General features: G+C 46.3%; 1 protein-coding gene across 1 annotated transcript in view; it reads left to right on the forward strand.

Moving 5' to 3' along the window:
• The window catches only part of znf804b (zinc finger protein 804B), a gene marked incomplete at both ends in the record, with an annotated part of 141164 nt that overhangs the window by 120946 nt on the left and 2370 nt on the right, over window positions 1-17848 (forward strand). Inside the window, 3 exon segments of the mRNA XM_084336694.1 lie at window positions 14528-14658; window positions 16071-16605; window positions 16972-17769. Of these exon segments, the coding sequence (XP_084192820.1) occupies window positions 14528-14658; window positions 16071-16605; window positions 16972-17769 (1464 nt within the window).

Consider the following 17848-nt stretch of genomic DNA (forward strand, 5'->3'; position numbering starts at 1 on the left):
TGACTCAAACTGAGTACATTTCACTCAAACTGAGTAAAATTTCTTTACTCAGTTTGAATCAAATGTACTCAGTTTGAGTCAAATGTACTCTGCGGAATTTACTGTGTAGTACCATTGCATTGGCAGTGTCGGCTAGGCTTCGGGCAACCAAACCTGGCCCAGTGTGTGTGGGTCGCATCTGGGCTGCTTTAGGCAACCCGACGTTCACCGCTTCCGGCAACCCCGGACATGGCCCAGTGTACTCGGGCCGGAATCGGCCAGTCAGTCATTGCCGCCTACTCGGCCGATCCGGACGTTCACCGCTTCCGGCAACCCCGGACCTGGCCCAGTGTACTCGGGCCGGAATCGGCCAGTCAGTCATTGCCGCCTACTTGGCCGACTCTGGCAGCCGGACTTGGGCCGACTAATTTCTTCCGGCCTGCCGGATACAGGCCATTAATGGGCCGGAACTTTTTGGCCACCTGGGATATTGTGTTTCACAGAAACAAAACTAGACTCATCTGTACAGGATCCAGAGATTGAAATCGAGAACTATTCAATAGTCAGGAGGGATAGAAACCAGTATGGAGGTGGCGTCTGTGTGTATATTCACAAAGATACCAAATTCATCAACCGTACTGACCTTAACCATGACGAGATTGAAACTGTTTGGATTGAAATCTTATTTGAAAGGGTGAAATCAGTACTAGTAGGCACAATCTATAGACTGCCAGAACACAGTGGCTTCTATGACACACTTGATGGGTGTTTAGCTGGGGTGGAGGGCGTAGAAAAAATTCTTATTGGGGACTGGAACACGGACATGCTACGTAAAGCAGCACCCGTCTTCAAGGCCTTCAGTAGGTTTTGTGATCTACACTGCCTCAGCAAGCTAATCACCCAATCCACAAGAGTGTGTGACTCAACTCAGACTACCATTGACCTCATCCTGACCTCTGACAAGTCAAAGATCTCCAATAAAGGGGTTATAGCATGCAGGTTAAGTGATCATTATTCTGTACCCGCAAAAAGCTAAAGCAAAAGGCTGGCTGTCACAAAACAGTCACATCTAGAGACCTCAAAACCTACTCTAGCGAGGCCTTTAACCTCGAACTGGAGAGCCTGGATTGGTCAGATGAGCTCAATGGTACACTGGTTGAAGAAACATGGCTTGGCTTCAAAACCAAATTTTCATCAATACTAAACAACATGGCCCCCCTAAGAACCACCAGGGTAAAAAATCGCGCTGAGCCGTGGATGCACACTGAAATACTGACCGCTATGAAAGCCAGAGACAAAAAATGCTCTGAGTTTCGTAAAAGTCAGTCAAAGCTTACCAAAAGCACGAGCAGAGAACTGCAAGCCCACGTGACTGAACTCAAACTAGAAAGAAACAGACTAAGAAATGACGTAAACTCCATGATCAAAACTGCAAAAAAAATGCATCAATGACAAAACTGAGGAAAACAAAAATAAACCACATGAACTTTGGAAATTACTCAATAATCAACTAGGCTGCAGTAAAAAACGTAAGGTTCTCAAACATAAACATAAAGACGGACAACACGCTCATCACAGACAAGCTTACTTAAACACTTTCTTCACAAACATAGCCACAACACTGGTAAACAAACTACCCTCCCACTCAGGGCATTATGGGGTAGAACAAGAACCTAGGCGTCCACAAAGACAACTTCAAACTGGAAATGGTAACTACAGCGCCCTCCAACCGAACAAGGCCACTGGCCATGACAACATCCCCTCCAAATTCCTCAGAGACTCAGCAGCCGCCATCACCCCAGTCATCACACACATAATAAACCTCTCCATAAAACAGGGACACGTCCCCAAGGACTTCAAAATTGCAAGAGTAACACCCCTGCACAAAAAGGGCAGCAACTACCGCCCTGTTTCTATCCTTACATCCATCTCGAAAGTCATGGAAAAAATAGTATACGAACAGGTCGAAAAGTACCTACGAATTCCAATCTGGCTTCAGAACATCCTACTCCACTGACACATGCCTTCTCTATTTGAACGACCACATCAAACAAGAGGTGGATGCGGGCAAATACTGCGGCATGGTCATGCTGGACCTACAAAAGGCCTTCGACACTGTCAATCACACCATTCTGATTGACAAACTAAAAGCAATTGGTTTTGATAGTCTATCAGTGAGCTGGATACAATCCTACCTGGAGGGGAGATAACAGATGGTGGAGGTAAATGTTACCCTATCCCCCCCCCCCTCCCAGTGAGCTGTGGTGTTCCACAAGGAAGCATACTAGAACCGCTACTGTTCCTAATTTATGCAAATGTCATGTCGTCAGTTTGTGACTGCAACTTGTTCCTGTTTGCGGACGACTCAGCCCTGCTGGTCTCTGACAAGAACAAGTTACAGGTTGAAAAAACCCTCAGCTCGGAACTAGGCAAAATCTGCATATGGCTTGCCGATAACAAACTATCATTACACATGGACAAAACAGAGTCCATTCTCTTCAGTTCAAATAACAAACTCAGCAAGACCGACGGCTTCTCAGTTACAGTGGGTGACAATATTGTCACAAGGAAAGATGAAATTACCTACCTGGGTTCCATCCTAGAGGCTAATCTTTCTTGTGACAAAATGGCATCCAATGTAATAAAAAAAGTCAACCAATGAACTTGATTCTTGTACCGGATCTCCCCTCTGGTAAACAAGAATACCCTGAAGACTTTGGCAGGAGCACTCATTCAAGGGTACTACGACTATGCTTGCACCTCATGGTACCAAAGCACCTCAAAGGCACTAAAAACCAAATTACAAACATCTCAAAACAAACTAGTCAGACTACTGCTTGACCTGACTCCTAGAACCCACCTCACCCCTGCCCACTTTGACAACCTCAAGTTCAAGTTCTTTAATAGTTGTCATACAGAAGTACAGAATACTTTCATACAAAATGCTTCTTACTGTTACGCTCCAGAGACTGTGCTAGACAAGATAGTATCAAATAACATAATAACATAATATAGCATGAATTTAGAAGAAGAAAATGAGGTCACAGTGTTCGGTATAGACATATGTACAATGTTCTGAGTTACCATATAATATACAATACACAATACTATGCAGTGTACTAATGTACAGTACTATCTAGTGCAAAGCAGAAATGGGATGAGGTACAATTTTAGGTACAATTTACAGTAAGGTGTACGAGTTGTAGTGCAATCCTTCATCCATAAATATAAAGTGTGGGGAGTGGGTGCTACAGTGTGTTTGTTTAAAGTGGGTGTGTGCTATAAAGTGTGTGGAGTGGGTGCTACAGTGTGTTTGTTTAAAGTGAGTGTGTGCGTGTGGATGTGTGTGCTATGTGTGTTTGGTGGTTGTTGTTGTGTAGTGTTCATTCATTGTTCGTTTAGCAGCCTGATGGCCTGGGGATAGAAGCTACTTCTGAGTCTTTCTGTGCTCGCCTTGAGACTCCTGTATCGCTTGCCTGACGGCAGCAGTTCAAAGAGGCAGTTGTTCGGGTGGCTCGAGTCCTTAATAATTCTCTTAGCCTTCCCCTTGCAACGCTTGTAGTAAATGTTCTGGAGGGTGGGGAGCCCCCCTCCAATTGTGCGTTCGGCTGAACGTGTCACTCTTTGTAGTCTGCTTTGGTCTTTTGCAGTGCTATTCCCAAACCAGGAGGTGATGTTGCCGGTCAAGATGCTCTCTATTGTACATGAGTAGAAGTTCTTAAGGATCTTCTGGCTGACTTGGAACTTCCTTAGGCGCCTGAGGAAGTAGAGGCGTTGTCGTGCCTTCTTCACCACACTGTTAATGTGTGTGGTCCATGTCAAGTCCTCGGATATGTGGGCTCCGAGGTACTTGAAGCTGTTGACTCTCTCAACCGGTGCCCCGTCGATGCTGAGGGGGCTGTAGTCCTTGACCCCCGACCTCCTGAAGTCCACAATCATCTCCTTTGTTTTGCTGACGTTCAGGGAGAGGCTGTTTTCCTGGCACCATCCCGCCAGGACCTTGACCTCTTCCAGGTAGGCCCTCTCGTCGTTGGCAGAGATCAGGCCCACCACCACTGTGTCGTCAGCAAATTTGACGATTGTATTGCTACTCCGCTGAGCCACACAGTCGTGTGTGTACAGGGAGTAGAGGAGGGGACTCAGAACACAGCCCTGGGGGGCCCCTATGTTGAGGGTGATGGATGAGGAGGTGCAGTTGCCTGCTCTCACCACCTGGGGTCTGCCAGTCAGGAAGTCCAAGACCCACTGGCAGAGGTCATAGCCCAAGCCCAGGTCCCTGAGCTTGGCTATGAGTATGGAGGGGACTATGGTATTGAATGCCGAGCTGTAGTCGATGAATAGCATTCTCACATAGTTCCCCTGCCTCTTGTCCAGGTGTGATGCTGCTGTGTGCAGCACATGGGATATGGCGTCCTCCGTGGACCTGTTGGGGCGGTATGCAAATTGCAGGGGGTCCATGTTGATGGGGAGGGAGGAGCAGATGTAGCCCTTTACTAGCTTCTCGAAGCACTTCATGGCTATGGAGGTGAGAGCTACAGGGCGGTAGTCGTTGAGGCAAGCAGGCTTGGATTTTTTGGGTACAGGGATAATAGTGGACTTCTTCAGGCAGGTGGGGATGACAGCCTGTTCTAAGGACAGGTTAAATATGTCAGTGAATACTGGGGCCAGTTGGTCGGCACAGACTTTTAGGACGCGGCCGGGGATGCCGTCTGGACCTGCTGCCTTCCTGATATTCACTTTTTTGAAGGTCCGCCTCACCTCATGCTCTGTTACCCTGAACACTGCGCCTCCATCAGCAGCCGACCCCCCCCCCCCCATTGCCGAGGCTTGTGAGCTGGTGTTGTTATTACCAGCATCAAACCTCGCATAGAAGGTATTGAGGTCATTTGCTAAGGAGATGTCACTGTTCAGTTTGAGGGAGGCGCCTTTGTAGTCTGTCATCGTTTTGAGCCCCTGCCACATAGCTCTAGAGTCAGCTTGTTCAAACTGGAGTTCAATTTTATCCCTGTAGCGTCGTTTGGCCTCTGACACAGTCCTCCTTACGTTGTATCGCGCCACCTTGTGGTCATTCATGTTGCCTGCCTCTAGGCCGTCGTTGTATGCTTTGGTGCGCTCTCTCAGAGCTTCACGGACGGATTTGTCTACCCAGGGTTTTTGATTTGGGTAAACTTTCATTTTGGTAGTGGGGATTGTTTCTTTCACCCTAGTACAAACATAGTCCAGCACTGTCTCCGTGTAGGCATTAATGTTATCTGTGTCGCGGAACACGTTCCAGTCTGTGTTGTGAAACACTGACCGGATCGTATCCTCTGACGTCACATCCCATTTCTGCACCTCTCGCGAGACTACGGGAGTACTTTTAATTTTCTGTCTGTACTTCGGTGTAAGAAAAATTGATGCGTGATCTGACTTACCGAAGCCACTATCAGAATGAGCCTTGTAGCCACCTTTAAATTGCGTGTAACAGTGATCTAGGATGTTACCGCCTCTGGTGTTGCAAGTCACATGCTGATAGAAGTCGGGTAATACCTTTCTCAGATTGGCGCTATTGAAATCTCCCAGAACTAAAATGGCGGCGTTAACATTCGCCTCTTGGATTCTGTTTACCTCGTCGTGTAGTCTGGAGAGCGCAACCTTGTTGCTGGCTTCAGCTTGCGGTGGAATATACACTCCGACCAGGACGATCGCCGTTAACTCCCTCGGGAGGAAGAAAGGACGACACTTGATGGTTATATATTCCAGTTCTGGGGAGCAGTGGTTGGATAGTTCCTTCACGTTCGTTGGGTCACTCCAATTTTTGTTAAACATGAAGGCAATACCCCCTCCACGTTGTTTACCGGACTCTGATGATGACCGATCCTTTCTATGGATAAAGAAGTGATCCGCTGGTTGAATCGCGTGATCTGGAACCTCCGGCGTCAGCCATGTTTCGGTGAAGCAAAGAACATTGCAGTCTCTAACGTCTCTCTGGAATTGAATCCTTGCTCGGATGTCGTCCAGTTTATTGTCAATTGATTGTACATTGGCTAGCAATATACTGGGTAGTGGCGTTCGGTGTCGTCTGGTTCTCAGTCTATTACGGATCCCAGCTCTCTTCCCTCTCCGCCTGATGATTCCTTTGTTCCTGGGGTCGGAATCTGGTCCCATTGTCCTCAAGATCTCCACAGGCCATTGCTGCGGTTCAGAAAGCTGATCCAGGGAGTAATCTAGTCGGTAAGTTTCCCGTAATCCGATGTCTATAAGTGACTGACGGTCATACACATTAAATGCACCTACTGTTGGTACAGACAAAACTCTTAAAACTATAAATATTAACAAAAGTAAGCACAATCTCGACGGAGCGCACAGACAGGCGGCCGGACACAGCGGCGCCATCTTTTCTAAAAGGATGGCTAGGATGGCTTAGAGTAGACGACAGAGTACAGCAACTTGCAATGCGCCTGGTTTACAAGATACACTACACGACCAAGGTACCCATGTACTGTACATGTCAAAATACTTCCCAAAGGTCAGTGAATACCACGATCACAACACCAGAGGGAGCTCCACAAATCATGTTAAACCCAGATTTGGCTCAAACAAGGGACTAAACACGTTTCGCAATTATGCCACATCAATGTGGAACGCCCTACCCAAAGCTGTAAAGGAATGTGAATCACTACCCACTTTCAAAACCACTCTCAAAGAACACCTACGGGAGACTGCAATTCGAAACTGGCCCCCACAAATGCCCTAACCCAGTTGTACAGTAAATGACCAAGTATGCTTTGTCAGTATTCCAATGTACAGTGTAGAGTGTTTTTTCAGTTTATTTGTTGTTACATTCGACCATACTGCAGGACAATAGTCAAGATTTGACAAAACCAGAGCTTGAATTACCTGTTTGATAGAATTTAGTGGTAACAAATGAGCACATCTTTTAACAACAGAAATCCCTCTTCCCATTTTCACTACTATATTGTTTATATGGTGTGACCATGACAATTTACTGTCTAATGTTACCCCTAGGAGTTTAGTCTCCTGGACTTGATTAATTACCACATCACTTATCAAAAGTTTCAAGACTGGGTTCGTTCTTAGAGTATGGTTTGAACCGAAAATTATGCTACTTGTCTTTGATATGTTTAGAACTAGTTTGTTATTCTTTATCCATTCCATCACTGATTGCAACTCTGCCTTTAGGACCGTATTTAATTCATTGGCTGTTGAGGCTGATGTGTAAATCGTTGAATCATCCGCTTAGAGAAAAAATTACAGCTGCACTGGAGAAAAATGTATATACCCTAGGCATTTTCTTAGATTTATCAAAGGCTTTTGACACAGTGAATCATGCAATTTTACTATCAAAAATGTCATGTTATGGTCTTAAAAAACAGGTTATAAAATGGGTTGAGAATTACTTAAACAACAGAGAGCAATTTGTAGTTTTCAATGGTAATCGATCACAGCTGGCTGTACTAAAATGTGGTGTTCCACAAGGGTCCATTCTAGGACCCTTGTTGTTTTTGATTTATGTGAATGATCTTCCAAATGCATCCAGTTTATTGTCACCTATATTATTTGCTGATGACACAAATCTCTTCGTCACTGACAAGAATTTTGATTCCCTTATTGATAAAGCAAATTCTGGACTCATCCATTTTTCAGTTAAACAAGCTATCACTCAATGTCAAAAAATCTAACTTCATTATTTTTAGAAATAAGAACAAAAACATTTCAGACGGAATCAAGATTTGTATCAATAACAATGAACTTGCACAAGTTTCATCAGTGAAATTCTTAGGTGTCAATATCGATGAGAAACTCTGCTTTAAGAATCATTGTGAAATTGTTTGCAAGAAGGTTTCAAAATCGTTGGGCATTATAAAAAGGGTTAAAAAACAATTAAAAAAGAGCACATTACTAACTTTGTATTACAGTTTAATTTATCCTCACATCTTTTACTGCAATATAATTTGGGCCAGCACTTACCCATCTTACTTACAAACAATCCATAGAGCTCAGAAATCCTTTGTAAGAATTGCAACCAACTCTTCTTATTTAGCCCCAACCAAACCATTATTTAAACAACTGCAATTACTCACAATTTATGAGGTCAACAAGTATCAAACAGGGGTTCTTATGTACAAAGTAATTGGTCTTCCTTTATCTTTGCCACATTTTTTTCAAACTTATTTTGAGTTTAATTCTCATTATCATGCACATCTCACAAGAAGAAATAAAGACTTACGCATTCCTTTCTGTAGGACCTCTGTTGCCAAATTCTCATTTGTTTATCAAGGTGCAGTGATGTGGAATGATATACAAAATCTAATAGAAACATGTTCCACTTTAAATATATTTAAAAGTAAGCTTAAAAAAGAACTACAGATCCTGTAGTCTATAGTATCCATGTGTATTTGTGTAAAGTATTTTAAAATCTTTTACCCAACATTATAATATAATATATAATGCTGTATTGTATGTATCTGTGTGTATGAGAGAGGGATATGCACATGTGTTTGTGCATAATGTGGGGACGGGGGGGACGGGAGGGATTGTTTTTGTGTAGTTATCCTATAGGTTTAAGAGGGGAGGTCGCTTATAAGCCCTTGGGTTTTTTGACCTTTCCTGCACATTTTAACTGTTCTTCTTTTTACTTATTTTATTCCAGAATGTATATTTGTAAGTGCGAATAACAATAAACAAATAAACAAATAAACATAGAAATATAGGACTTATTTAGGACAAGAGGCATGTCATTTGTAAATATGGTGTAGAGCAAAGGCCCAAGGCAACTTCCTTGGGGTACTCCACACCTTACCGTTTTAACTTCTGAGTAACTCCCATTAAAAAAAACTATTTGTTTCCGTTTTATTTTTATTTTTGTAATTTTTTTGGGGGGCGTTTTATCGCTTTATTGCTACTGGGCAGTCCAGTAGAGAGAGACAGAGGAGGAATGGGAGACAGAGTGGGGGGAAGACATTCGGCAAATAACGGGAATCGAACCCGGGTCGGCTGTGTCGCGGCTGAGCACGCTATGTGGTTCGCCACTGGGGCGCCCCTGTTTCCGGTTTTCTAAATAAGTTTGAATCCAAGATAGTGCAGATGAGGAGAAATCGTAACATTCAAGTTTTTTAAGTAAGAATTAGTGATCTATGATGTTGAATGCTGCAGTAAAATCAAGCAAGACAGCGCCAACCATTTTCTTTTTATCTATCTCTTTCAGCCAATCATCCGTCATTTGGGTTAAAGCAGTCGCTGTTGAATATCCTTCACGATATGCATGTTGAAAATCAGTGGTTAATGTGTTAAAAGAAAAGTAGCATTTAATCTGTTCACTTACTATTCTTTCCATCAGTTTACTTAAAACTGGCAGTAAACTTATGGGACGACTATTAGATCCTGAGAATGGCAATTTCAAAAATGTTGGCAGTGGTATTACTTTGGCAGTTTTCCACTGTTGCGGATACAAACATTCACTAAGGATTGATTTATAATATGACAGATAGCAGGGCCAATTAAATCAGGGACCAATTTCAGAAGTTTCCCGTCAAGACCGTCAACACAGATGGTTTGTTTTTAGTGGTACTTAACATATGTTCTACATTATTTATAGTCACACTATCAAAATTAAATTTACAATTTTTATATTTAATTATTTTATTCTTTATTAATAAATACGATTTTTCATTATCTATTGTTTGCATATTATTCCTTAAATTATCTACTTTTCCAATAAAATTATTGTTAATATGATTAGCAATCTCAACTGGTTTGGTGAGGAATTTTCCTTCTGTTTCTAGAAAGGATGGGGTAGGTTTCATATTCCTGCCCATTATTTCATTTAGAGTATTCCATAATAATTTACTTAAATTTTTTATATAATTAAACCTATTTTCATAATACAATTTCTTCTTCTTTTTATTACATTTTGTAACAACATTTCTTAATTTACAATATACCTCCCAGTCTGATTACAGTTCGGTCGGGGCGCCTGCTCAGCAAGGGTAGGATCTGGAGAGAGGTAGTGCGACCTTCCACACGTTACACTCTCCGGGTGAGAATCTGCGCGGCCAGGCTGGCTGCCGGCTGGCTGCACATGCGTCGGAGGAAAGCATGTGACAGTCTCCGGCCTCTCGGACCAACATTAGGGGAAAGTGCGCAACAACCAGGAAGCGGGTTGGGAATTGGCATAACGACTAACAGTGGGATGGGAGAAAAATCGGAAAAAAGAAGGAGGGGGAAAAAGATAATAAAAAAAAATAATAATTTTTTTTTTTATCAAATTCCCATAGAGATTTTTCTGGATCTTTTTCCCTCAACACCTTTGACCAACATAGATTTTTAACATCCTTCACAAAGCTGTCTTGATTAAACATTTTATACAATCTTTTGTAAATTATTTTAGGTCCCAGTTTTGGCATTTTAGTCTTCCTCACAATAGCAATTAAGTTATGGTCGCTACAACCAACAGTTACAGATACCACCTTGGAACATAGCTCCGCATTGTTAGTAAAAATGTGATCAATGCAGGTGGAGACCTGGTTACCATCATTTTTCAAACATATCCTCGTTGGTTTGTTCATTACCTGTGATAGAGCACATGCATTTGCTACTGTTAGTTTTTTCAATGGGCATTTCAATGAAAACCAATCGATGTTAAGGTCACCGATAAAATAAATCTCATTACTCAAATCACACACTTGGTCCAACATGTCAACATATTTGTTCTAGATACACATTATTTGCACTAGGTGGTCTATAACAGCAACCGATCAACATAGGCTTCAAATGAGACAAGTGTACTTGCAGCCATAATGTTTCAATTTCATTATTCATTAAATCTTCCCTAATCTTCACTGGAATAAGATTCTGAATATAAAAAGCAACCCCTCCCCCAAATGCATTCCTGTCCTTCCTAAAAATGTTGTATCCATCAATTTGCAATGCCCCATCCTCAAATGTAGAATCAAGGTGTGTTTCTGATATAGCTAAGATATGGAAATTGTTGATAGTAAAATCTCTGATATCTCAGCTAGCTTGTTTCTTATGCTACAGATATTTATATGTGCCATCTTTAACCCCTTTTTGGGTAGGTTAGTATTAATTAGCATTGTATACTATATTCATAATGTCGGTATGTGTGGCAAGGGCAACAACCATTCAACTGTCCCTCGGCTGCTTTGGGGTGCTACTTCGGGGTCGGATTATCAGTCTGTCATACCTCAGAAAGGCGATCTCTCCTCTCTCACGAGCAGCTCTCATCTTGGGCAACAGTTCTTTTCTTTTCAGACGGACAGCTTCTGTGTAGTCCTCGTTTATGTAAATATTTGTTCCTTTGAGGTCTTTGGCTCTCTGAAGAACCGCTGATCGCGTTAGTGGCGAGCGCCTTGCCCACTGCGCCACTTAGCCACCCTACAGAGCGTGTTTCTTAGTGTATGACAGTCAACATGTTTTGCCGCTCATACTGCACACTGACTTTTCTCCCCACATAGATGGGACAGTTTCTGAGGATCAGGGAGAGGGATAAACTATAAAAGAAGGAAGGGTGATTAATTACATCACTGTGTAGCGAATGAACCCACATTGGTGCCAAATGTGGAATTGAAACCTTCAGGTCGCCCAACATTAAGATGAATGGGATCAGCCATCTCCTCGTTTATGATTTCATGATGTAATTTAAACAGGTTATTACCTCGGATGTCAGAATCATCTGCAATTTGTTGCATTGTTAACTAGCTAACGTTTGACATAATTGGTTGATGTATATTTCCTCAGATAGTATATTTTGAATTTTAATACAGGCTTCAATAGAACGGGCACCAAAGTCTGGCACGAAGCAGAGCATAGAATGCTGACGTGATGAGCCTTCCTTCTTTTATAGTTTTCTTGGGTAAACTCAGGATAAAAATTATTCTCAACTACCCCTCTCTGCCTGTAACACGGACAGCTACATCTACTCTGATCTCCCCTCCTTTCTCCCTTCTCCCTCTCCTCTCCTCCTCTCGTCCGGGGTAGTTCATTATGTATGCCTCTCTGCATGAACATGATTAATATTTCCCCGCAGTTTGGCATCAAAGCTACTCAAAGCTCCTTACAGATACACACTCGCACATGTGCAAACACACAAAAAAATATGCACACGCACGTGCACAGGCACAGACACACGCACACATGCTCACAAGACATAAACCCCCACAAGCACTCCATTGGAACATACTTAAATCTGTCTGCAGTTAGCTGACAGAGAGATGTTAAGGTGTTGAATGGTAACGTAAAAAGACGGCCGCTTGTGTAAGACTCAGCACAGATTAACCTGATGACTGTCATATCCAGGATAGGCTCTGCATGAAAGAGAGATGGGGAGAGAGAGGGGGGAGGGAGAGAGATAGAGAGAGGGGGATGGGGAGGGAGAGAGATAGAGAGAGGGGGGTGGGGGGTTAGAGGGAGAATGCGAGGGAGAGAGGGAGAGTATAAATAAATCTGATGTGTGTGTGAAGCTAATCTGATGTCTGTGTGTCTGGGGGGTGTGGGGGGGGGGGTGAGTTGAGAGAGATGGATGACTAATGTTACATGATCTAACTGAGTTGGTTGTAATCTGTCACAACTTATCACACCCGGAACTTAGCTGAACATGTAAGATAAACAAGGAGTCATGAATGCGTGAGCTGGGTGGAGATTGCACATTGACATTGATATATTTGGAGAGGGAGAGAGGGGATAAGGATGGAGATGGGGGGGGGGGGGGGGGGTGGATGCTAATGCAGCTGTTTCTAAACTCTTGAGCCCCAATTTAGCCTTGAAATACACACACACACACACACGCACACACACACACACACACACACACACACACACACACACACACACACACACACTCAAACACACACCTGCCAAGCATGGATAAAGGGAGGATTAAAGTGTGTTAGAAAAGGAGAGAGAGAGAGAGAGACATGAATCACTGTTTCCCTGAGGGGACTGGAGCACAGATGGTTTCACACACACACATGCACATGCATATACACACACACAAACACACACACTCAAACACACATACACACAGGAGCACACAAACACACCCATGTCTCTGGGCTGTGATGCAGGTGAAGACCCACCTGTTTGCTCACAGCTTTGCAATTTTCTCTGTCTAGTTATTAAGATGCACAGATGCATCTGTTTGTGTGCACGCCTGTGTGCCTCATGCGTGCATGCACATGCACTCAGACACACACGAGCACACGCACGCACACACACACACACACACACATCTAGCGGTGCTGTATTTCTCAGACTGAAATGTCAGGCCTTCAATACGTCTCTTTTGATTAATTATTGCGCTGATGATCAGTGGCTGGGCCCTCGTGTTCGGCGATGTGTAATTTCCACATCAACAAATCAATGCGTCTGGTCTGCTCTGGCTCAATAGCCAATGTCATTAGATCAGCAGTTTCCTGAAACGATGCCCTGACGTCTGATGAAGGGGCTATCAATTTCACAGATGTCTGTGTCGCATCGTCAGATGAAGAGAGCTCGGCTCAGAGAGAGGTGGGTCTCAGTCTGCCTCGCTCAGACAGAGCATTCATCATTAACTCTCTCGCGTCACCCCGTGCCAGCTCCCTCTGTGAGGCACTGTTCACCACTTGGCTGTTTTCTCTCCAGGAGAATGCAGGGGAAAGTCTCCCTTCTTCTCTCGGGCTGAATGAAGCTGATTGGATGGGGAGCTTGCGAGGAGAGCATCTGCAAACACAGCTGATTGATGTGCACAGCCTGAAAGACAGCTGTCTGCGAAGAGCTACCTCACAGGCCAAGCTAATCTAAACCCCTCTCTCTCTCTCTCTCGCTCTCTCTCTCACTCTCTCCTTCTCCCTCTGTCAATCTCCCTTTTATTCTCCCTCTCTCTCTCTCTCACTCTCTCCTTCTCCCTCTGTCAATCTCCCTTTTATTCTCCCTCTCTCTCTCTCTTACTCTCTCCCTCTCTCTCTATCTATATCCCACTCTCTCTCCTTCTCCCTCTCTCTTTCACTCTCTCCTTCTCCCTATCTCTCCCACTCTCTCTCTTACTCTCTCTCTCTGTCTCTCCCCCTCTCTTGCGCTCTATCTGTCTCTATCTATCTCTCTATCTCTCCCCCTCTCTCTCTTTGTCTCCCTCCCTCTCTTGCTCTCCCCCTGCCCCTGCCCCCCTCTCTCCTTCTCTGTCATTCCCCCTCTACCTCTCCCCCTCTGTCTCTTACTCTCTCTCTCTCTCTCTCTGCCTCTCTGTGTCTCTCCCCCTCTCTCGCTTTCTATCTGTCTCTATCTATCTCTCTATCTCTCCCCATCTCTCTCTTTGTATCCCTCCCTCTCTTGCTCTCTCTCTCCCTCTGCCCCCCCTCTCTCTCCTTTTCTGTCATTCCCCCTCTATCTCTCCCCCTCTGTCTCTTACTCTCTCTCTCTGCCTCTCTGTCTCTCACCCCCTCTCTCTTTATCTCCCTCCCTCTCTTGCTCTCTCTCTCTTTGTCTCCCTCCCTCTCTTGCTCTCTCTCTCTCTGCCCCCCCTCTCTCTCCTTCTCCCTCGATCATCCTGCAGAGATTGAAGGAGCTCAAGCACAGAGAGTTTGCTCGCAATGTGGCGTCTAAATCATGGAAGGACCAGCGCAAGCAGGAGAGAGCCCTCAGACGCCTTCATCAGCTGGCACAGCTGCAGCAGCAGACCCAGAGGTGTGTGTGTGTGTGTTTGTGTGTGTGTGTGTGTGTGTGTGTGCATGTGTGTGTGTGCATGTGTGTGTGTGTGTGTGTGTGTGTGTGTGTGTGTGTGTGTGTGTGTGTGTGTGTGTGTGTGTGTGTGTGTGTGTGTGCACTACGTGTATGTGTGTGTGTGTGTGTGTGTCTGTGTGTGTGTGTGTGTCTGTGTGTGTGTGTGTGTGTGTGTGTGTGTATGTGCACTACGTGTGTGTGTGTGTGTGTGTGTGCACTACGTGTATGTGTGTGTGTGTGTGTGTGTCTGTGTGTGTGTGTATGTGCACTACGTGTGTGTGTGTGTGTGTGTGTGTGTGTGTGTGTGTGTGTGTGTGTCTGTGTGTGTGTGTGTGTGTGTGTGCACTATGTGTGTGTGTGTGTGTGTGTGTGTGTGTGTGTGCACTACGTGTGTGTGTGTGTGTGCACTACGTGTGTGTGTGTGTGTGTGTGTGTGTGTGTGTGTGTGTGTGTGTGTGTGTGTGTGTGTGTGTGTGTGTGTGTGTGCGTGTGTGTGTGTGTGTGTGCACTACGTGTATGTGTGTGTGTGTGTGTGTGTCTGTGTGTGTGTGTATGTGCACTACGTGTGTGTGTGTGTGTGTGTGTGTGTGTGTGTGTGTGTCTGTGTGTGTGTGTGTGTGTGTGTGCACTACGTGTGTGTGTGTGTGTGTTGTGTGTGTTGTGTGTGTGTGTGTGTGTGTGTGTGTGTGTGTGTGTGTGTGTGTGTGTGTGTGTGTGTGTGTGTGTGTGTGTGTGTGTGTGTGTGTGTGTGTGTGTGTGTGTGTGTGTGTGTGCGTGTAGAAGAGTGAGGAGCCCAGAGGCAGCAGCAGGTCCATAGGTGTTTAAAGTGCGTCACAGCCAGTCACTGTTCCTCAGGTTGATGAATGTGTCCCCAGATGTGGGAGCGCTCAGCTGACCTAAATAGGCCACAGGTGAAGTAAATATCACATGAAGACACACTCACTGTGACACACTGACTGGAGAGAAGACTCACCAGGCTCAGGTGGAGTTTCCGAGGATAAAGCAGGGTTGAAAAGCAGTAAATAAAATGTTGGTGGTGCGGCAGAACAAAATGCTGTGCTACATAGTTGAAATGTGCCTCTGGCTTCACACAGCTAAAGCAATCAAAACAATTGGCATAAAAAACATCGTAGCACCTTGTCATCAACATCATTGCAATTATGCGCAATGAAGCACAGTTTCCTATAATCGGGGGATTATGCTATGTGAATTGCAATATTATGAACACCAATTTCATGCAATGACTTTGATAGCCGTCGGCGCTCTACATCACCTATTCATGCTTATGTTTTATCGCTGAATATGTATCGAGTTCTAAGCCGGTCATCTTTCTAACAGCGGTTCCTCTTTCCTCTTGATCTCGTTTTCCGTGGCAGAGTCCCCGGGAGGAGCTGTGGGTTGCGAGGACCTCTGAAGGCGGCCGGAGCTGAGGACCAGCGGCGAGAGAGAGACAGCAGCCGGAGGGACCACAGCCCCCCCGCGTCTCCCGGCCACGCCCAGCCGAGGACAGCCTCTCTCAGCCCCCGGCCGGAACACTCCAGCGCCAGGCCTGCTCTCCCTGGTCGTCCCTCCCAGATCCCCCCGCCGCCCTCTCCGAGAGGAACTCCCCTGATGACACATCCGGCCTCCGATGACGCGGTGCCCCCGGTGGCGAATCCCCGGTCTCGCCTGGACTCGCCTCTGCAGCTGCCTCTCCCCGGCCGGGTGAGGGAGGGAGGCAGGGCCGGGGTCTCCTTCTGCTTCTCCCGCAGGGGCCCCAGGCTGGAGCCCGCCGCGTCCGTCTTCTCAGACCTGGAAGAGGAAGAGAGGGAGAAGAGAGAGCAGATCAGAGAGAGAAGAAAGGGAATAATGGAAGACATTGACGAGGAGATTGGAGTCGGAGGAGGGAGGGAGGCGAGATCATTAGCCCCCGTGAGTACGGATCGACAGCCTCTGTCCACCTATGAAGATTCTGGATGGAGGGCTGAGGATCCGCTTCCCGGAGAGGCGGCGAGGGAGAGGGAGGAGAGGGAGAGACGAGAGGAAATGAAAGAGTGCTCTCGCGTTTCCACTCTATCGTTGCATAATCAGGCGTGTGAAATGAACCTTTCCCCTCCATCCCCCCGCTTCCCGTCACTTAACAAGGCGGCAATATGGAGAACAGTCCCGCCAGGGGCGCACACACTCTGCCACTTACACGTGGGCCGCGGAGAAAAGGAGACCGAGACAGGCCAGGGGAGGGAGGAGGGGAGAGAAGAGGAGAGGCAGGAGGGAGGAGAGGAGAGGAGCTACGTGTGTGTGCTGGGTAAAGACGGCTCCACCGGCTTGAAGTGGCCTGTCGACTTGTTGAGGCTCACCAAGTCTGAACCTCACCTCTCCTACAGCTGCAACCCACTCTGTCTGAGCCCCCAGCTCCCCGAACGCTGCCCCGACAAACTTGCGGAGGGCCAGCAGGAGTCAAACCTAAATCTGTCTCCTGCTCTCCCGACGGGGTTGAAATTGCACACGCCAGCCAGTCTTACACAAGATGTACAGTCCCACCTAGATAGGGCACGGGCGGTGGATGAACAGGGAACACACAGCCGGCACGAGATGGAGGAGGATGCGAGGACAGAGCCTCGCGTGGAGGCGGAGACAGAAGCACACCTGTTCCGACGGAACAAGAGCCATTCATCATTAGATGTGGGATCAGAGAGAGGAAGGGAGAGGGCGTGTTTGGAACAGCAGAGTGTGGGGACAGCCTCCCTTCCTCACCACCCCGGTCACAGCGACGGCTCTGACACAAACTCCCAGAATCCTCTGGGAGAGCGATTAGGTGGCGTGAGAGGGATGGAGGAGAGTGGCGTCACGGCCCCGAGCTGCAAATTAGAGGCCGTCACCCGGCCCGGCGCGCAGAGCGTGTGCGTCAGCCCGTCCGGGTGCGAGTGTGGGCGGGAGGTGGCGTGCACGCGCACGCGCACGGGGCGCCGTGTGGGCGTCTCCGAAGGGCCGCGCGGGAAGAGGAAAGACGGCGCAAAGAAACAGAGGCCGGCGAAGAGGAAGAGGGGAGAGAAAGAGAGGAAGACGTCAGGCAAGCGGCGGGCGGCGCAGTGCCGAGTGAAGAGCGTCGTCTCCTCTGTTTCCGCCTCCGTCGGGGGGGAGGGGAGAGGAGAGGCGGGTGAGAGCAGGAGGAGGA

This window comes from Notolepis coatsorum (genome assembly GCF_963971535.1).
Source record: "Notolepis coatsorum genome assembly, chromosome: 19".
In the NCBI taxonomy this organism is placed as follows: Eukaryota; Metazoa; Chordata; class Actinopteri; order Aulopiformes; family Paralepididae; genus Notolepis; species Notolepis coatsorum.